The 22909-nt window shown below is 42.9% G+C and overlaps 1 protein-coding gene across 1 annotated transcript; it reads left to right on the plus strand.

Annotated features, from left to right (window-relative positions):
- Positions 1 to 9281: 9281 nt before the first annotated feature.
- On the plus strand, positions 9282 to 12503 carry LOC310788205 (neuronal pentraxin-1-like; the record flags this gene model as incomplete). The annotated part of the gene is made up of 5 exons (XM_083649743.1): positions 9282 to 9728; positions 10217 to 10424; positions 11225 to 11469; positions 11662 to 11841; positions 12282 to 12503. The coding sequence occupies 5 exons, from the start codon at positions 9282 to 9284 to the stop codon at positions 12501 to 12503; spliced, it is 1302 nt and encodes a 433-aa protein (XP_083505869.1).
- Positions 12504 to 22909: the final 10406 nt, after the last annotated feature.

Here is a 22909-nt window from a genome sequence, read left to right on the forward strand (position 1 = left end):
TGTGTGTGTGTGTGAAAAACTGGAAAAACTTGGTGCAAAAGCAACTCCAGATATCTCAGAGACACAAAGGATTTCACCAAATGCCAAAAGTCTTCTTTGTACATCTGTAATCGCTGTTGATCATAACAGGCCAAAACCCTGTGTGTTAGGAATCTTCCTTCTACAACACAGTGCAGGGGGGGTTTGAATCCTAATAAGTTAGCAAGGCAAAACTTTTTCTTCTGCTATCTTTATTTTTACCCCTTCCTGGATCCAGCATGATGTCTTCAGTAAGAGAGAGGGTGCCAGACGGAAGCCTTGAGCAAGTCACTCACTTTCCCTTTGTGTTGCTCAGCGAGAGTACAGCCCTTCATTAGACTGCATCTCCTGACAGCACTTCATGCTTCCACCGCTTCTTTGACAGCCAAGTGGAGCCCAACCATGAGCTTTGCCACCTACACAGCAGCACTCAGGCCTGGCTAACTTCTCACACATGCCTTAGGACATAATAGCATCACCGGTACAAAAGTCTCCACATATAGCATATAGTACCAACACACATTAAGCCTGGCATGTATCAATGGGTTATGGATGCCAACTGCAATTGTGCAGTGAGGCAGCGGTCTGGATTTACATTGCATTAGATTACATTTACATTGCAATTAGTACATTTATGCTGAACCTTCCCCATACATCTGTCACTTTGCATGCAAAACGGTAAAGCAATTAAGGATTATCAGGATCTAAGGGAAATATCTATAAATCATGTGCATGGAGCATGATGGTTCTGAAAGGCTGCGTTGATTTGGATTTATATAACCAACAGTTATGGTTTAGGAAGCATCATTTGTCAAATTGTAATGTATGGCAGTTGTAAAGCATGCAAAAAAACCATCATGCTGGCTCTTTCTGCAGGTAGGTTTTCAAACTAGAGAATCGGAATAATAGAATAATAAGAGAATAAAAAACGGAATAATAGACTATACAGCTGCTGAAATAGCTGTACCCGGCTAAGACACCCGGTAACAACACCACGGCCACATGTTCTCAGTGTCCCGGCTTTGAACCCTGCACTGCACCAAGCCTCCACCAGGAGGAGTACCCAAGGTCATGTTAGCCGGCTATAAACATGTGTGGCTGGATGATGATAGTGGTAATTAACACATGAATACAGTATTAATTAATAATAGGTGTTGATGAGGAATTAATCCATGATGACATCGGCCTAGCCTACTTAATTCATATTAATTCATATATGACTCAGTCTGTTCATCAAACATACCTTTCATTAGTTGATGATGCAGTAAGCATCAATTAACGGCTTAAAGCCTCCCTCCAGTCAGTTGTCCACCTGTGTACAGTCCTGCTGTACAGTAGAAATGAAAAACTGCACGCGCCGTCATCAACTACGTCACCAGTCGAATATTTTGCACTAAAGTTCGTCTATTGGTAAGATGTTCCACTGCAACGTCAGACTGTTGTCCAAAAAGGATAACTCTCTCAGCGCGCTCTGCTGCTTCTGCGCTGCGCTTCCGCATCCTGTGTGTTCGCTCACACCTTCAATACGATCTCCGTCTCTCTTCCAGCTGTTCAGACCGAAAACAGTATGGCTGCCTCCTCTCTGCTAAACGTTCACGCAGAAGCCACATATTGAATATCGGCATACCATCAGCAACCAGCCAACAGATATCAAAGCTGGTGGGCATATAAGCTAAAGAAATTGAAAGAGTGTAACTCGAACTGGTTAAAAGTGACCATGGCGGCGTTTTGAGCCAGAACGAACTACGTTAGCAAACGTAGCTAAGCCAAGCTAAAGGCAGATTGTATTCACTGTAATATTGTATATTATTAATATGACAGGTGACGTGAGCGTTGATAGATAACCATAAAGTCTGACGTCAGTACCCCTTTCTAGCACGTGAGCCAATTTAAGAGTTTGAGCCCAAAATAAGGTTATTTGTCAACATAATACAGTGGCGAACACGTTGGATAATTAGCAGAGCAGGAAGAAACACGGCTAAACATGAAATAGCTTAAAAATTGCCAAACTGTCTGGAGGGGGGCTTTAATTCATCATGAGTCATACATTAAGCCATGATGAGTTAAGCATCAATTAATGCATATTTGTGCACCAGTATTGTAAGTGTTACCGTTTTCCTCAGAGAGATCACAACCCGTGTGACTACATGGGTCCATGTGACCCCTTCAGCATGTGTGAGTAATCGGTGTATGACAGGATGTCTATATTATATGGACATTAGTCTATAGCAGAACTGGGGAACTTTCTATGCCCCGCTATAAATATGTCACCATGAGATATCTGTGATAAGCTGTGCATGGTAATGCTTACATTTTAGAGGGAGGTGAAGACAAACTTGAGGGCATCTGTGCTGAGCTGAATGTCAGTGTTTACATTTCTGTGAATAGACTACATTTAGCAGATAAAGGGGAGAGAGAGAATTCAATGGCATGTCATGTAGACACGCAGGCACATACACGTGCAACTTTAGGTTGGAAGCAACATCTCTTTTATCGAGCACAATAAGAAAAAACTGTTGATTCCTAAAAGGTCACCTCAGAATGGCTGAAATGAAAATGTAGAAGCCATTTTAAGTTGCATTTACATAAGAGCAAACATGTGTTCAGTGTAAATGGAGAAGGGAAAGGATCAAAGTCATGAAAAATGATGATCCATAAAATCCAAACACACAAGAGAGAGGACTAGTCCAAGTGAAGGTAATCTATTGTACGATATGAGTATTATAACAAGAAAGCTGTTTGCTTATTCATATTATACAAATACTAGACCATAAAGCTTTCCCTGAATATGTGATGTGCTTTGCAGTTCATATACATTTGACAGCAGATCTGAAGAAATTCTTATCCCCATGCAGAAGAGCAAATTTAGGGAGTCTGTGTACAATCATCACAAAGACTTCCATGTGCACAGTGTTACACATTTCCTCATCTTCAGAACACACTCCCTTTCATCTCAGCGCAGAGAGAAAACTGTCACATCAGCAGGGAAAATTATCCAAATCGCAGATTGATGCATTATATCAATTTCAGATGGTCTCTTGTAGCTCACACAGAGGGAAATAATAATGACCTTTAATAAAACATAAGGAAAGCAAGTATGGAAAACTTAATCTGCGGACCATGGGGAAATAACTCAGAGAGAGAGAGAGAGAGAGATATGAGAACTTATATGACTAACATTGTCTTTGTCTTAATTAGCCTCTCTGGGCTATTTTTTAATACTATGCTGCTGGCAGTTGCCTGACATTTTCCTTGCTCCAGTAAGCCACTGCATCCAGCAGTTGCTCTGGTATGGACTGCTCTGTACTTGCAGAGGAAGAGGCAGATTTAATTAAATCATTTTAGTGAATAGCATAATGAAGAATTGCAGTCCAGCATTTATTACTGTAGACAAAGTGCTGACATTATAATGGAAAACAACCCATTCTGTCACCAGGAGGCATGCTGTGAATACTGTTATATTTTAGGTATTTAGCTGAAGTCCTTTGTGGCTTACAATTAATCAGCAGAAGTTCAGTGTCCTGACACATGAAACAGACTTGGGACTTTCTGGTTACTGGACAGTCTGTCTAAACACTGTCTCCTCTGCTGGAAAATATTGCATTTTTATAGAGGGTCCTAATCAGGACGTGAGATGAGGCAAAAAGCTGGATTACTTCAAACACTTACCACTGTCATATTTACTGTACTGTACTGTAATATGTTTGCTTTATATTGTAATATTTTCTATACTATTGTTCCTTTTGTATTATAAGGAGGGCGTCATTGTAAAAGAGAGCTTGCTCTCAATGGCCTTTCCAACTGTTTAAATAAAGGTATGATGATGATGATGATGATGATGATGATGATGATGACCACTCATAATTAGCCTACCACAAATTATTTCCTTACACATGCCAAATGTCCACATAAATACTACAAAAACAGAGTGCGCAATTGGGAATTATTATTTACTTATTCTGCTCTTTTCACTGTAATGGAAGAAGAAGCAAGTCGGGGCAGGATGCCAGCATGTGAAATTCCAGCCATTGATCTCTGCTGCTGGAGATGCATTTCCACTGTTTGAATGCATTATTGAGGAGATACGCCACAACAGGTGGGCTTCAGCGCAGCGCTGCAGGGCCAAGGCGATGTATAGGGATCGGGATAAAACCCACTGGCGTCTGTATGAGTTTAGTACCTCCAATGTCATGTGCTGTCATGCCTCGCGCAACGACTTCCACAACAAACAGTCACTTCATCCAAACGCTATTATTATTTCATGCACACCATACAGCATTATAAATTCAACAGCTGTTACAACCTCCTTTATCACCATTGAAATAATTTAATATGTTGGCAGGCTGAACTTGTGGCATCCACCGGAAACATTAATTTTAAGAGAATGGAGAGGCTACAGAACAGTGCTGTGCATTGAGTGCCTGCTCAAGTAGAGGCTGTGTGTGCCTGCAGGGGCAGAGGAAGGGGAGGCAGGGAGTGGTAGAGGTGGAGGAGAGGTAGACTATGTTTCGGAGGAGCACAGAGGAGTGGAGGACGTTCTCCGGCAAGCATATGGCTCCGAGACGTGTTTGTGTGGGAAGCAGTGAATAATGAATTCATAATGAGAAATAGATTTTTGGACATTTGGCAATGCTGGGAAATTTACTCAAGGGGTCCCGCGGGGTAGCTGATGTCTGGCTTTATCCTTGGTTAGTTGATTTTTAATAGAAACTAAGAATGTTGGCGTTAAGCTGCGTTCACACCGACCTATTAAAGTTTTTCGCTGGCATCGAGTTTACATACAAAGTCAATGCAAACGAGCGATTGAGCGTATATTCGCCAGGGAGAAAAATTGCTGGACGTCCGAGCGACAGAGACAGAGCGATAGGGAGAAAATTTGCTCTTCGCCCGAGATGAAATACCCCAACTCGAGCGAAATTATGCTGGCATCAGTCGCTTGCTGTTCAACGCTGATTGGCTGCCGTGTGAGAGTGAGTCAAGCATCACACTGGCTTGAAACAAACCGCTGGTTTATTAGTGTGGCAACAAACCGCATTGACAGCTCATTGACAGGCTGACATGAAGTGAAGTCTGTACTACCGGTATAGAGCTCGCGTTAGGAGCACGCTGATAGGCTTAGCTTGTAAACAACTACGGTGGCTCGTAGTGGACAAATATCATGACATTGCGTAACGTTATAGCCCCCAGATGTCCGTAAATTCTTGTGCCTGTTGACGAGCGATTTAAACAGAGTGACAGAGCGATTCCAAAGGGTTGAATCGAGCGACAGAGAGAAAAATAAATATCTCGTTGTGAACACAGCTCCTCCTTCTTCTTCTGTGGTATTTTATGGCAGTTGGCATCCTTTATGTTGCATTACCGCCTCCTTCTGGATTTATCCATCCACTGTTTCCTATTCTGTCCCTCGCACTATTTATTATGTTTTATTTTGGCACAAACTCGTGTTCTGAGCATGCTCAATTGTGATGGTCTTGACTTTGGGTGCAATTGCAAACCCATGTTCAGATGGTCCCGCCTTTAGATTTATACCCTGGGCTGCTGTGAACTTGTGATGTCATAATGTGTGCAAAACTGTATGTAAATGTATGCAGCAAATGCAGGAAGACCATGTTACGATCAGTCGAATCACACGAAATTCAACGCTGGACTCCACAAGGTTGCCAGTAGCACACCCGCCGAGTTCAAAGTCGATCAGACGAACGGTTCTCGAGATATGCAAGGGACATACATGCGCGCACACAGATAGACCTGCCATTATAGAGAGAGTGCAGTGCCCATTCCCCTCCACCCTTCCCCCCATTCACACATCATGCACTCCCACTCTTTGGGTTCCCAGCAGCGAACCCCCCCAACTTTGAAGTCAATCGGATGAACGGTTCTTTAGATAAACTGCTTTTTGTGTTGCCAGTAGGTGGCACTATGCGCGTGTCGCACTGCACTCCGTCAGGTCCCGCCTAAGCGCACTCCCAGAGTCTGAAGTCGATCCGACAAACGGTTCTCGAGCTATGCGAAGGACAGACAGACAGACAGACAGACAGACAGACAGACAGACAGACAGACAGACAGACAGACAGACAGTTCCTCCCGTTATTATGCCTTTATTAGAGCGATTACAACATTTGTGCAACCGTTGTAGTTTGGCAAATTACTTTTACCGAAAGTGTGTAATTAATGCCCTTTGCAAAACACTTGAAAACACTGTGGTCTAATTATGTGCAATTACATAACCAGAAAACATTTACCAGATGGTTGATATTGCAGGAAAAAAACTTCTGTTTATGTTGTTTATTCTACCTTCTTGCTCTACAAATAAGGGTGATCTGACAGGGTCAGGGTGCACAACATCATATTGCATAGTCTCGCTTCCAGACGATCTCCACATTTCATTTACATATTGCATAACAGACAATAAAATGTCAGTTTTTGTGGCATTACTGTCTGTATACTGTTGTTACTGCATTCCACATGAGCTCTTTTTAAGAGGGAATGCAAACTGCACTTACAGTAACTATATGGTTGGTTTCCTGTAAATGCTCCTGATGAATATTTTACAGTGCACTGAAAAAGGTTAGGTTGACTTATGCTTGCCCTCTGAGAGAGCAGGGTCTAGTATCTACAAGGCAGACCTTCTTGGTGTCGACGCCTTGTCACTCCTCCAGGTTCACCACTGAAAAGCTCGACATGAGCAGCCTTCCAGTAGCGACTGTTACACAAAACCAGTTACAGTTACATCACCTTCAATCCACTTTTTCATATGACTTTCATGCCACTTAAAATTCATTATTCTCCCTTGCTGTTTTTGAAGTCATTTGCGAAAGGACCACAGGCACTCCCTGACTTTAGGATGATGGAGCTAACATCAGTAACCCTCTCCACCTTTTCATTCCTCTCACATATTGCTTAAGCTTAAGAGGAGCGTAATTCAGGCGACAATTAAGCAATGCTCAACCGGGATTGAATAGGAGGGAGTGATGTCACAGACTGTAACTCTTTATTTAATGGACTGCTTCACTTAAAGGAACACTCCGCCCATTTTCAACCAGCTTTGTATCATTAGAACATCAGTAGTATATCAGAAAACGGTACACGGTTTTGAAGTCTGTCATTTAATTTGACAGTTATTGAGTGTTAAAGTGTGGACCAGTGACATCACTGGTCCACACTAACTCAAATTAATAACTCATTAACTCAAATCAACTCTCAATAACTGTCACACTATTCATCATTCATCTAGTTAGACAGTTATTGAGAGTTGATTTGAGTTAATGAGTTATTAATTTGAGTTTACAGTTTACAGTTTTCTGATATACTACTGATGTTCTAATGATACAAAACTGGTTGAAAATGGGCAGAGTGTTCCTTTAAGGTAAACCTCCTACATCCCATTGATGCAGATATTATGGTAAAAAACATGTTAGATAGTTAAAAACACTAGAGGTGATGATGTGATGATTATGCAAGATGTTGTGGGGGGTTACAGAGGTGATGTATTGGGAAATCTATGAGGCCATTTACACCTGGCACTAACATGCGTTTTCTGTGATCAGATTGCAATCGGATAGTGCTTGACAACATTAGCCTGATTTCATTTACACCTGGCATTAGCATGCTTTTTGGTACCCAAAATGGGTGTCCTCTCAATCCGCATGCAATTGCTGTATGCGGGTTGTCACAACACATTGCATTTACACTTCAATGTGGTCACAATGCATCCCTGACCACCTCCGGAGGTGGTTTGGCCCGATCGGATCGCAATCCGTCTTCAATGTGTCTTGGGGGCGTTTACACCTGTACTTTCAAGTGGTCAAGCACTATCCGATTGCAATCTGATCACAGAAAATGCATGTTATGTTAGTGCCATGTGTAAATGGCCTCTCAATGGTTCAGTTTAAAGCCATGAACTTTACTTTTTAGTTCATTCATTCAATCATTTCCATAATGATAGGCCTATTTGTACACTGCACCAATTATTAAATCATGAACTTGGTCACCTCAGCCTTCAGATGAGGTCCTTCCTCCTGGAAACAATTCAATCAGTGAGTCTGTATTCATATTTGACTGGGAAAAAGGCATGTACAGTATAACACCTGCAGCTATGAACAATTTGGTTTCAGGGTCATGGATAGAAGAGTTATTCCACGGCCTGTGGTTGCCCAAGGACGCCATCTGTAATATCCTTTTGTATCATACAGACTTTTGTCCTATACCATTCTTTTGTACATGCTTCGGGGGAAAAAATCAATTTTTATATGAGAGACGATATATTTTCATTACTTATTCAAAATGTTTTTTATCTTATTTTCAACATTGACTGAATTAACTTAACAAGAGTTGAGTGGGCAACAAAAAACTAATATTGTCCTCCTCACTGAATAATAGATAATGGTAAAACGCTTGGAGACAGATTAAATCATTTTGGAAACTGAATTATTGAGATCATGATTGTAACAGAGTGATATGGATCATTGGAAAATACAGCAGGCTATTGCATTTATCAGATGGGCAGTGCAAGAAGGTTCTTTGAGAAAAAATGAAATTTGAAGTAGTTAGGATATATTTCATCTGAAGAATAATCTATACTCTTCAGACTGAGTTTAGTTTTCAAATAACGTGTCTGTATAAGGGCCAGGAAATGCATTATTTTTTTACTGTAAAATAAACGAGATCCATACAGGAAACAGAGTTGGGTTCAACAAAGCAATGAACACTTTACAGAAGAAATGCACACAATGTTGAGTTACTATGACTTCTCCAAGTCAGCTATGAATGTGATGGGATGGAGCTGTCCTTGGTGCTGATCTGTGGAGACTCAACCGATCAAAAAGAAACTAATGCTGCAACTTCTACTCCATCCACCTCTCTCTCTCTCTCTCTCTCTCTCTCTCTCTCTCTCTCTCTCTCTCTCTGTGTGCGTGGGCGCGTGCGTGGTGCGTGCGTGTTTTCCAGATGAATAGGCTAATTAATACACAGCGAAAAATGACAAATAGTCGACTTGATAAAATATTTAATATGAGCCTGAAAGCAAAAAAGGGTTTCATCTTTGGAATGTGACGCTGCTAGTGGAGCAGATGGAACAGGGAAAGCACGCTGCCCGCCTCCCCTCTCTGCTCGTGATGCAGTGAACCTGCTCTGCGCACAACCAGCCTCGCTGTATAAAACGGCTGCGCGCCACAGACGGATTAAAAAGGGACAGAAACTCGTCTCGCACCACATCGCTCATAAACCAAAAAACAATCCACAACAAACCCCACACAGACGCCAGCATGCAGGCAACCGAGCAGGGAATCTCCTGGAGACTTTTTCTATGTTCATACTTGTTTTTGGAGAGTTCAAGAGCGCAAGACTTCGGCGGGCAGACCCAGTTCATTTGCACGTCCGTACCCAAGGATATGGACATATGCGCGGCCACGTTGCAGAACAGCGTACCCGGGGAGGATCTGAAGACCACCGTTATGCAGCTGCGGGAGACTGTTTTGCAGCAGAAAGAGACGATTATGAACCAAAAAGAGACGATCAGGGAGCTGACTTCAAAGTTAGCACGGTGCGAGAGCCAGAGCGGAGTCGAGCCTGGAGACGCACGGCCGGGAGGCAGGAGGAAAGAGCCTGGGAGCAAAAACACTATGGGGGATGTATCGAGGGGCCCCACGGACACTTTGACGCAACTCTCACAGACTTTACAGTCTCTCAAACAGAGATTAGAAAATCTCGAGGTAGGCTGCTGCTTCCAAAAAACGATTAACAACACATTTTCAACACTTTTGGTGCCTCTCTGACTATAGCTGATACACTATTACTATTTATTATCCCATCCCGTTAGGTATCATATTGTCACCTCATCCATCATTTTACTGCCAGAGATAAATTTAGTAAATTGCTTGTTGCTTCATAGCTACACTGCAATAAGCTTTCAAAAAGTTAATCTGGCATTATCCCCATTCTGTCTCAGGACATATGACCTGTATAATAATAATAATAATAATAATAATAATAATAATAATAATAATAATAATAATAATAATAATAATAATAATAATTATTATTATTATTATTATTATTATTATTATTATTATTATTATTATTATTATTATTATTATCTATATTATTATGATTATTATTATTATTATTATTAATAATAATAATAATAATAATGTGTTCTTTTACTTTAAGCTAAATAGCCTCTTTTGCTCACCCCAAACAGCAATTCAGCAGAAATAACAACTCAGTGCAGGCAAACAGCCTGAAAGACCTGCTCCAAAGTAAGATTGATGACTTGGAGAAGCAGGTGTTGTCCCGGGTGAACAGCATAGACGAGGGGAAGCCCGGGCTCCGCAACGAGACGGAGCAGCGTGGCAGAGTGGAGTCCACTCTCACCTCTATGCACCAGAGGATCACTGACCTGGAGAAAGGTAGGCTACATGCCACACACTATCGGCTATAGCAATGAGAGAACGAGAGAGAGAGAGAGAGCGTTTGGGTGAAGCGGGGAAATGATCAAAAAAGGGGAGGAAAGTGAATGGTGCCAGAGGCTGCAGGTCCGATTACTAACATGATCATCATCTCGATGAGATGGCTATCACGTCATCAATGGTGTCGCAAACGACTGCACGGGAGGAGGCAGAATCCGATGAAAAACTGCAGTGCTTTGCATCTAATTTGGCTTTTATGACTCGATCAGTCGATTTACTGTTTTATTCATCTGCAAAAAGGTGGTGCGCCCTATATGTGCATTCTGCAGTTAGTTTCTTGAAGGCTAATTCATGCAGATTTAATTTCGGTTTCATGCAGCAAATGACCCACCCACTTATTGCTCTGGGAGCCCTTCGAGAAGCGCAAATTTGCCCGGATCAAACGACACCCGCTGATGCGCTCTTGGGAGGGACGCCTCTGGAATGTGGATACGCCCCCCCCCCCCCCCCTCGCCCCACCACACCCCCCTGGTTATAGCGCGCAAATATTACACTAAAATAAAGCGGATGGGTGATGGGAGGAGAAAACATGAGCGAGAAGAACTGATACCATCACTTCTTTTGTGATAGGCTTATCAAGCTTGATTAAGATAAATCCGGAGTGTCATGCTTCCGGATTTGTTGTGTAACGTTAGGTCAATCCCAGGTGTGTGTTGGATACACAGTTGGCTCGGAGATATAGCGCATCCGGTCGAAGCTGCCTTGACACCTCTCATTCTCTTATTTTCTTTTCTTTACAGGCCAGAGAGAAAACAGACCTTTGGATAAATTTCAGCTGACGTTCCCACTGAGAACCAACTACATGTATGCCAAAGTGAAGAAGAGTCTGCCGGAGATGTACGCTCTCACCGTGTGCATGTGGCTCAAGTCCAACGCCTCCCCAGGAGTGGGCACGCCTTTCTCCTACGCAGTCCCGGGTCAGGCCAATGAGCTGGTGCTCATCGAGTGGGGCAACAACCCAATGGAGATACTCATCAATGACAAGGTTTGTCATTGAGTTATTTTCCTAGTCCCCCCCCCCCATTTGTTCCATCTGTAGCTACACCAAAACCAGTTTGATATTTGCATTGATGTATCCATGCTTTAATATGAATTAGTAAATAACTTTGCTCCGCTGCAGCAAAGATTCTCATGCCACGTCTATGTGCGACAAACTCCATTTTCAAACCCTTTGAAGGTTGCAAAGCTGCCTTTCCTCATCAATGACGGCAAGTGGCATCACATCTGTGTGACCTGGACCACCCGTGACGGCGTGTGGGAGGCTTTCCAAGATGGAGTCATGAGGGGCAGCGGAGAGAATCTCGCCCCATACCATCCCATCAAACCTCAGGGCATGCTGATCCTCGGCCAAGAGCAGGTACGCCCACCTCTGAGTCACATGGGTTTCACATCAATCCTCCTCTGAGGAGCTGTCCTTTCAGAACCACAAAACAACACATCCTGACTAAACCACCATCTTTAAGAAATCCTTTTTGTAAAAAAAGAAAAGACAAGAAAAAATCTATATCTCCCATTCTAATGAACTATGCACACATAACATGCAGGCCTAATAAGGTCATTCGATTTTCATTTAACTTGGGGCTCATTCATAATCCCAGTGGGCTAACAACAAACTGCATGCCTTATTCAAAACAATCAGTCCAGGTAATCCAGGAGGCACGTTTATTCTTTCCTCTCAGAGGCCTCAGGGGAAATAAATTATTTAATGGGCAAATTAAGCAGAGGTTAACTTGAGATAATTGTTTTTCTATGGGTTAGCACAATATCCACCTTGTTCAACTCCTGTTTTTGCCACAGGATACGCTTGGAGGAGGATTTGATGCCACGCAAGCTTTCGTTGGGGACCTGGCAAATTTTCACATCTGGGATCGTAAACTATCCATCGGAGAGATATACAATCTGGCCACTTGCAGCAGCAAAGCACAAGTGGGCAACGTTTTTTCGTGGTTAGAGACGAACATCGATATTTACGGAGGGGCCTCGAAGTGGACATTCGAAGCCTGTCGCCAACTCAACTGAACTACATGGGAAGAGAAAAGCCAATGCATTTGTTAAAGCCACTGTTGTTACAGCACCGGTAAACTATTTTGAAAGATCAGGAGGCGTTTATTACAGTGAACGGCATCTGGATTTATTATAGATATTTGAATACTTGTGGACACTTAATAGATTTGTACCAGATTTACATGCGGGATAGGTTACTGGAAATGGACACTTTGGTATCCTGCAGTGCTTATAGAAGCAGACCGGGCCTGTCTTTGGTTTTATTTGGAAAGGCAGCCGATGCCACGGCACAGAGCAGACAGCACTCTCAAAGACCACAGGGACAGGCCAGCATCACAAGTAGGAGATCATGTAGTTTTTAGCGGCCAGACGACACGCAAACTCAGCAAATGACTGATTTCTTCAATTGTCTTTCCTTTCCCAACTGCCTGGGATTTTCACTGTGACAAATAACAAGGTGGACTTGAAAAAGGAATGTATACTTCAAAGTAGGGCTGGGTTTAAAAAAAATCTATATATCGATATCGAATCGATATTCATTTTAAGGAATTGATATTGTTTCATAAATCCCTATCGATCTATTATAATGCCTTTTTTACAGCATTAGTTCTTTGAGAAACTCGTTAATATCCAAGCAAAATTGGTATCGTAATTGAAATGTCGAATCGGAAATCGGATCGAATCGGGACCTCTTGTATCGGAATCATATTGAATCGGGAAATCAGTGGCGATACCCAGCCCTACTTCAAAGGGTGAACCGGAGATGGCGTTCTTTCTCGATCACTATTCTTTCTCTGTCACCACCTGCTTGACGTGATTTTGTGTAAAGAATGATTTATTGCCAACATACAAGCCTGAGTGCCTTGGGCTGTTGAAAAAAAAACTCAGCACATTCATTATGATTTGCAGAGTATTTGTGTGTATTATTTTCCTGTAAATTAATTTCAAAAGAGGTGTTTATTGTAACACTTTGGATTAAGTTGGATTAGAGTGTCTGTTGTAAAAATGCAATTTGTTGATGACAATGGCGCATTCTGCAGGTGTTTGTACTTTAATGGGAATGTTATGTGTACAGTAACAGCATGACTTAACTTCTGTAAATGCTGCGTCAGCATCGATCAACTTTGCTTTTACTATCCTACTTTTGGGTTGAGGTTTTATACTGTATTGTTATATGCTCAAAGCATGGCAACACCGACAGATGAAAAAGTTATAATTTTTGTAATAAAAGTGTGATACTTGAATCATATACAGGTGTGCATATACTCTGTGTGTGTGTGTGTGTGTGTGTGTGTGTGTGTGTGTGTGTGTGTGTGTGTGTGTGTGTGTGTGTGTGTGTGTGTGTGTGTGTGTGTGTGCGTGTGTGCGCGCACGCTTGTGCTGCTGTGTGCATGACGTCATAAAACAGAAACTTAACCCGCAGACTACGAAACCGAGGTAGGGCGAGGGAATGCTTGGGTACTTGAGCTAACAATAGCTAGTCCATAAATGTTAATATGTTTGACCAAAAAACATGCAAGAATTGCAACAACCAAAAGTCAATGTCTTAGTTCAATGTAGATGCAAAGGAACATGTATTGGCTTGTTATAACATGCATTTCTGAAAACTCGCTATTCACGATGTCTCTCCTCTGGCTCTCTGGCCACACGGCACTGACGACAGTCCACGGTTTGACGCCGGGAGCCGGCTGGCTGAAATGTGGCTGCAAAAACCTTTGTTATTGTCATTTGTCCGCTGGTCGCTCTGATGGAAGATCAAGTGAAAGAGGCAAAATGAGGTGTTTCTGCCTTGCGACTCCACAAAGCAAATACAGGAAGGACGATGAAAGCAACAGTTCAGAGTGCTCGACAAGTGCAACAACAAATAACGACAAATGATATTGACGACGCCGACGGTTATTCGGTTGCATGTAATTGTCGTTGACGAGGTCCATCTCACTCAAAAATGGTATGTACAACATAACTGTTGTCTTCACTGGGAAGTGAACGCTGCCACCATGATTGTTGTTGCTACTGTATATGGTGCATTGTCCGCATTGCTACTGTGATTGGTCAAAAAGTTAGAACATTGATTAACAACAACCAATTGGTTGGGGCAAGAAATTACTTCACTGAATCAGTGGTGCATATAGGCTTGCAATATATCGCCATGCAAATTCATAGAGAACTGAAAAACAGAGATTCATAAGAGCTGGATACCAGGCTAGATTTCAACAGCTTCAGCTCTAGATTTGAGGTCTGTGCAGTCACAGCTGTAGGAGCAACATCTCTGCATCGGGGATTCGAACGTCTGGCCCTGTGGTCAGGACTCCAGAGACTGAAGAAGAGACTGAACTCTGCCCCAGTTTCTGGAAAAGGGTGCAGCTCCCTTCTATATGAATCTATCTCCAGTCACACGCACGCACACACACACACACACACACACACACACACACACACACACACACACACACACACGGACACGGACACGGACACACAGACACAAAGGTGTAATATTTCTTTCATGTGGATGTTGAGGTCATGCATTTCAATCCATACAGTTTCTCTGCAGATGAATCACAGCTGTCACGGCTCACAATAGAGAACACACTGGGGTCTCAAGGTCCAATGTTTTTAGCGAGGTCATATGGATCCCACCACAGGCAGGTCATGTGACCACAGGCAGGTCATGTGTCCCACATGGAGCCGCTGAGGGAGCTGAGGGCGAGGGTGACTTTCCATCCTCTGCCTCTGAGGTGAAGGAACATGTGCACATCAATGGGCTTCTCCCCAGACACCCGGCTACAGCTTCAGCCCCTCTCTACCTCACAGCCATTACACACAGACACACACGCGCTCGGGGTCCGCTTTCACTGTTCATTCCTTGTGTGGAGAATGAAAAAGACACTCGCAAACACAGGAACACACCTATGCACACACACACACACACACACACATACAGGCACACACACATGCATGGATCTCTTCCTGAGTGGCCTCTGGAGGCTGGGCTAGAAATCGACTTGCCCACACCACACCCCCCCCCCGGCCCACTTGACCTACAGATCATGTGTGTCCGGATCAGGTCCGTCTTTTTTTCTTTCTCGTGACCTAAATGTTGCCCCAGATCCTGTGAGGTGTATTTTTGGCACAGCCAGACGATAGGGAGCCTATTGACCTCCCCCTGACTTTGGCCAGGCCTAATTGGTTTGCGCTCTGATTCAAATCAGTTTAGAGGAGGGGGTCGCTCGTAAGCTCGTAAGATCTTTCCATCACATCTTACCAGCCATTATTTCCCTCTTCGTCTGCATAACACATGACATATATTCATCATATCCAACTGATTTATTTTGAACCCTCTACTGTGGAGAATTGAATAAGTTATTGTCCTGCTTGACATGACAGGCGATAGCACTGGGGTATTTTAATGAGGTGGTAGCGACTGCTGCGTGATGACAATGTGGATAACAAGCCTATTTCACCATACTGCATTGTCACCATATCTTCATTTTTATTTTATGTATTAGTTTATTTGTCAGGGACAATGCAAAACAACATAGTAGCAGGTTACAATAACATGATACGGCCGTGCTGCACATAGGATTTCTAGCCAGCCAAGGCTAATTTGCAATCCCTGTCCCTACAATACATAGGCTGACAATATAATACAACCATCCAGGTTTGTGGTTTTGAGCTGCCTCCACACCAATCCTGGGTAATTGCTGCTTAAAATGCAGGTGAATACACCATCGTCTGTGCTAGTCTATATATCACACTCACACTGAAGTGACAAAGGAGCTCCGTTGAGGAGAACTTTACAGCCTTACTGAGGACCCTCATCTATCAGGGCTGGAAGTAACAAAGATCCAATGGTTTGAGAAAGTGTGTCAATTGGAAAACAGAGATGATGGAAATGGAAATGAAGTGGAAAAATCGAGTGAAAAACTGAAACGACAGCAGTGGTCTGATAAAAACAGAGGTGTGTTTCATCATTTATTGTCAGTTATTATTAATTAAAAACTGTCAAAATGGTCATTTATCATGTGTGAGCAGCCTCTGGCCTTAGAAGGCGGTAAGGAACTGATCAGTTTAAATGCATGTGAACTGGAAAATAGCTCATAATGAGTTGTCTGCGGTCTAATCGATGACAGTCAATGGCATAATGAGTTAATGGTTTGTCAACAAGTGTATTTTAATATATAGATTTACACAAAGTGCTCTGGCTGTACATGCCAGGAAACATATAGTACTCTCTTTCTCTCTCTCTCTCTCTCTCTCTCTTTCTCTCTCTCTCTGTCTCACTCTCTCTGTGTCCCTCCATCCACCTCTTTCCTGACATTCCCAACCTGCTCAGATTGCGTAATGAGTTTTGTCAAGCCAACACATGGCTGTCCCACCAAGTGTGGCTGATGAAAAATGCATGGCCGGGGGAATAGCAAAACAAACAGAAGCCCTATATGTGGGACAGGGGACAAAACAAACATAAGCCCATTGGGACAGGGGACACAACAAACATAAGCCCTATATGTGGGACAGGGGACAATAAAACAGAAGCCCATTGGGACAGGGGACACAACAAACATAAGCCCTATATGTGGGACAGGGGACAAAACAAACAGAAGCCCTATATGTGGGACAGGGGACACAACAAACATAAGCCCTATATGTGGGACAGGGGACAAAACAAACAGAAGCCCTATATGTGGAACAGGGGACACAACAAACATAAGCCCTATATGTGGGACAGGGGACAATAAAACAGAAGCCCATTGGGACAGGGGACACAACAAACAGAAGCCCTATATGTGGGACAGGGGACAATAAAACAGAAGCCCATTGGGACAGGGGACACAACAAACAGAAGCCCTATATGTGGGACAGGGGACACAACAAACAGAAGCCCTATATGTGGGACAGGGGACAAAACAAACCAAAGCCCTATATGTGGGACAGGGGACACAACAAACAGAAGCCCTATATGTGGGACAGGGGACACAACAAACAGAAGCCCTATATGTGGGACAGGGGACAATAAAACAGAAGCCCATTGGGACAGGGGACACAACAAACAGAAGCCCTATATGTGGGACAGGGGACACAACAAACAGAAGCCCTATATGTGGGACAGGGGACACAACAAACATAAGCCCTATATGTGGGACAGGGGACAAAACAAACAGAAGCCCTATATGTGGAACAGGGGACACAACAAACAGAAGCCCTATATGTGGGACAGGGGACACAACAAACAGAAGCCCTATATGTGGAACAGGGGACACAACAAACCGAAGCCCTATATGTGGGACAGGGGACACAACAAACAGAAGCCCTATATGTGGGACAGGGGACACAACAAACAGAAGCCCTATATGTGGGACAGGGGACACAACAAACAGAAGCCCTATATGTGGGACAGGGGACACAACAAACAGAAGCCCTATATGTGGGACAGGGGACACAACAAACAGAAGCCCTATATGTGGGACAGGGGACACAACAAACAAAAGCCCTATATGTGGGACAGGGGATAAAACAAACAGAAGCCCTATATGTGGGACAGGGGACAAAACAAATAGAAGCCCTATATGTGGGACAGGGGACACAACAAACAGAAGCCCTATATGTGGGACAGGGGACAGGGATGAGAGAAATTATACAACTGTCCTATTGATGTTGAATATGAGCCGACTTTGCTTGAAAATAGAATAGCACATTTGGGAGAGAGTTCTGTTAGAGAATGGTAAGGGCGATGGGTTCCTATAGCAGACACACAGAGAGGAAGGCTGTGACATATTTCCAGACATAATATCCAGTTTGAGTGGAACGTTCCCCAAAACCAACCTTATATTTGTGCCCAAGGCAAAGTGAGACCTTCCCAGAAAACTGTTTTACAAATGAAACAGTTTTAACTCTTTCCTTTTTATTTTTATTATTATTATTATTATTATTATTATTATTATTATTATTATTATTATTATTATGATTATGATTATGATTATGATTATGATTATGATTATTATTATTGTTATTATTATTGTTGTTGTTAGAGAGAGACAGAAGCAGAGAGAGAGAGGGAGAGGGAGAGGGAGAGAGAGAGAGAGAGAGAGAGAGAGAGAGAGAGAGAGAGAGAGAGGTGGGTGTGGGAGTGTCATAATTGTACTGATAATCCATTTTCATTCATCTGCAATTATTTCCAACGTGAATTCTTAAGGTTTTTCAGAGAGCAAAGCGATGGTCCATTTCTGAGTATGCTAACATGAGGGAGTGCCAATAGTTTCTTGGCAGAGAGACAAGAAGAGAAGTTTGGCTTGAAACAGAATATACATGAGACACACGACATCCATATTTGCCCTTAATCTCAGAGCCATCTCAATGGCTGTCACGCTGGTGCTCAACACCCCATGCCACTGAATGAATAATTGATTTCCTCCTGGCACGGGCGATTCCTTCCCAGAGTAGCACGCAACGAGCCGGCCGGCTTGTCAGTCAACTCCATCCCTGCCCATCCGCCTCGCTCACATTATGCAAAAGAAGAAAAACAAAAAGTACTTCCTCCAGGGAAATACAAACACAAACTTACATCCTTGAAGTCTGTCAGATGGGCAAATATCTAATGACTTCTCGCTATGAAAACTATAGTAGCCTTTGTGCATGCTTCACACACTATATGGACTCATACATAAGCCATGCTGGCAGTGTGACGAGCAGAATAGCTGTCTCCTGGAGACTGAAGGTGATTATCAAATCTGAATGCCAAGTCAATACGTTTTGAAAGCACCACATGTAGGTGTCTTTTGTGTTTTTTGTTGAATAAAACCCACATTTGATCGACAATTTATTTGGTTGTGTGATCACTGATCAGATAGTCACAGTGTGACGTGCACTCCACGTACAATTATTAACACCAATCTTTTAAATCTGAAAACACGTTTGTCATATAGTCATTTTATCCTGTGGTGTAAGTGCCTCTTTATCATATTTATCACAAGCTTCCTCCTCCAGGCCAAAATAATCAAGCTGCTGACTCTGATGTGACAGGTTGGATTACCTGTTGTCCTAAACTTGGTGCCAGAGGAGAGACTTGGGAGAACTCCAGATAACACTACTGTAACTCTGCTACTGAAGGTCTCCAGGTGATTTGACTGTATATCCACTCCTAAAACACAGATGCTCAAGAGTCCAGTAGCAAAAAGTCATTATCCAGCTCAACTGAATTCCTTTCTGAGTTTCTTTTACAAGGGTTTGTGCTTTTTGCTTTTCTTTGTGTGAGTGTTGACACCCTGTGATGTCTAATACTGTGCCAATAATACATGGTGTCTGTGCAGACAGGTTTCTCTGCAGTGTCATAGCCGTGTGTGTCCCACCTGGGGTGGCAGCAATATGATTGCACAAAAATAGGTGAAATGAACACAAACTGTTAAACAGCAATGTATGTGTTGTGGACACATACAGTAGAGTTATCAATGGGCCTCAAAATTCAAAATATTCGACCTAACCTTAGTAAACTGAAGCCGCGACCCGACCCGAGGAATTAGCATAAATTGTCACCAGTCAGACACTGGCGGAGGGGTGTCAATGTAAACATTCCTCTGCCATGAATTTAATTACGTTCCAAAGGTAAAATGTGGGCGTGTTTGGTTCAGGTTAGGCTAAAGTTTAGGCAAGTGAAACAGCTTGGTTAAGGTTAGGGAAATGAAAAGCGTGAATTAAAAATGTAAATGTGACTTACGGTTACATGCCCTATGAAAAACGCTGGGGATCAAACCCTGGTCGCCGACATCGAAGGCAGAAGTATATGGCCCATCCATCACCCCCGACCACAACACCCTGGCTGCTTCTTCAGTATGACATGACTTCCTCTTTATAATCATGTCCCGTAACCATATAGTGTGGCTGGGAACATGTCAATGTAACACCAACACACACATCATTTGCTGTTAACATGCCATGTTCATTTCATGTCTGGGTGGGAGACTGACAGCCAAAGCAGGAATACAAATATTGTATTTTTCGCCATTTTGCTTCATTTAACGCACCCTTTGGCAAAATCATGTAGCCAATGCTCATCTATTATTTAGTGTTACTAACACTAAAGACAGTGAGCAGGCATACAATTCAATTCAATTCAAAACTTTATTCGGGACACAACTCAGGGGGGTCCATAGTACAACAGACATCATACAGAATATATAAATATAGATAGAGAGACAGTACAGTAGCCTGTAACGTTACTGTACTCATTTTACTTTTAAGCATTATTCGTGCTTCCCAATATGACACTTTGACAGCTTAACATCATGCTAATCTGTACATCATGATATCCTGTAAATATGGATTTTATATTGATTTGACAAAACTCAGCTATGTAAGGGTTTCATTTGATTTAAAGTCCCCTTTCAAGTAGAATATAGAACACCAAAACTTGAGATTTCTGGGGAGAGTGCCAGGACAAAGACTGTGCCCAGAAAATGTGAACGTCTAGTCACAGAGGTTAGATTAAACTAAATGTGGACGTCTAGACACACAGGGTAGATGAAAGTTTTCTAATCATACAAGGAAATCAGCAGTGAAGCATCACCCTTTGTTTTCACTGGCAGAAGAAAGCTAAGATCTGTCCTTCAGTCATTCCGAGTGCAGCTTTAGGAAGTGTAGAAGTTCTGTATTTTACTGTTCCAGTCTCTTGCATCCACATAACCCTTAAACTTTCCATTATGTACTTAATAGACCAATCATGTATGTGATCAGCTGGGAAAATCATTAAGGGACCACTTACCTTTTGGCAGGTTGACCACAATTTCTGTGGATAATGTGATAGCCTATAGATTAAGAGTATAATGTGGCCTAGCTCCTCCCTTACTTTCATCAACAATTTATGAGGCCATTTACACCTGGCGCTAACATGCGTTTTCTGTGATCAGATTGCAATCAGATTGTGCTTGACTACTTGAAAGTGCAGGTGTAAACACCCCCAAAACACATTGAGGACGGATTGCAATCTGATCGACCAAACCACCTCCGGAGGTGGTCAGGGACGCATAACCACATTGAACACAAGTGTAAATTCAATTTTTGTGTCCTCTCAATCCACATACCTACAGCAACTGTATGCGGATTGAGAGGACAGCCATTGTGGGTGATCAGATTGCAATCAGATTGCAATGTGCAGAAAACACTTTGTTAGTGCCAGGTGTAAATGGCCTCTCTGTGTCATGATGTGGTTAAGAAACAACAAACAGTTCACTGCTAAGCTGTTTAAATAGAATGTTTCCAAATATGGCTGCCCATCCATAGCAGTTATTTGCTAATATAACCTTATCTTGCAGCATGACAGTTTAGCCAAACTGCAAGTGTCAAATTAAATGAGCAAGCATGAAATCTAGACATTTGTCAAACTAAATATCTTTAGCTTTATCTCTTTAGACTGGAAATGACTCTGACTCAGTCAAGGGATCCAGTGGTTAGGAGTGTAGCGCCCACAGTTAAAACAGAGAGGAAGTGGAACCCAAAGGAGGCAGTACAGCAAGCACAGTCAGCTCTTATACACACTACACAGGGATATCATAGGCCAGGTGCAGCACAGGCGTGGAGGCTTAGGGTTGTGCATAGGGAAACCTGTGTTGAACAAGGCATCAGTAATAGAAAAGAGGAAGATGGTAGTTGAAGAAGTACATAAGCAAGAGGAGGCAGTAAGATGTACTAAGGCAGTGTCACAGGCAAAGCAAGGACAGTGGGTGAACTGGGAGAGTGTCGAGAAGAGAAAGTTGAAGTGGAGAGAGTTGTGGAGCATGGAGGCCAGCAGAATTAGATTTATTATAGGCGCTACTTATGATGTGCTGCCATCTCCCCAGAACTTAAATCAGTGGTTGGGCGAGGATGGTGCCTGCCCGTTGTGTTCTAGTGTATGTACACTGAGGCATATACTGTCAGGGTGTAAGGTCAGTCTCTCCCAGGGGTGATACACCTGGCGTCACAACCAGGTGTTGAAATGTTTGGCAGCTGCAGTTGAGGAAAAGCGGCTAGAAGTAAATTCTCTAGTTGCTAGCAAAGAGACTAGACAGATCAAATTTGTACGTGAGGGAGAAAAGATTAGACCAATTAAGGTCAGGCACAAGTTAGGGCAGCTAAGTGTAGGTGGAGCCTGGGAAATGAGGGTTGACTTGAACGAACAGCTAGTCATCCCAGCATATATACAGTAGTTAGCACCCGGCTACATCCAGACTTGTTACTGTGGTCTGAGGTAGAGAAGATAGTTTATTTTATCGAACTCACAGTCCCCTGGGAAGATCGAGTTGAGGAGGCTTATGAGCGCAAGAAAGCTAGGTATGCTGAAATGGCAGCAGAGGCAGAGCAGCGAGGTTGGAGGGCTCGAGTGCGGCCTGTAGATGTGGGCTTCCGTGGTTTGGCAAAGTCCGTTATTACCCTATTAACTGAGTTGGGCATTC

Source organism: Poromitra crassiceps (genome assembly GCF_964638095.1).
Source record: "Poromitra crassiceps genome assembly, chromosome: 13".
NCBI lineage: Eukaryota > Metazoa > Chordata > Actinopteri > Beryciformes > Melamphaidae > Poromitra > Poromitra crassiceps.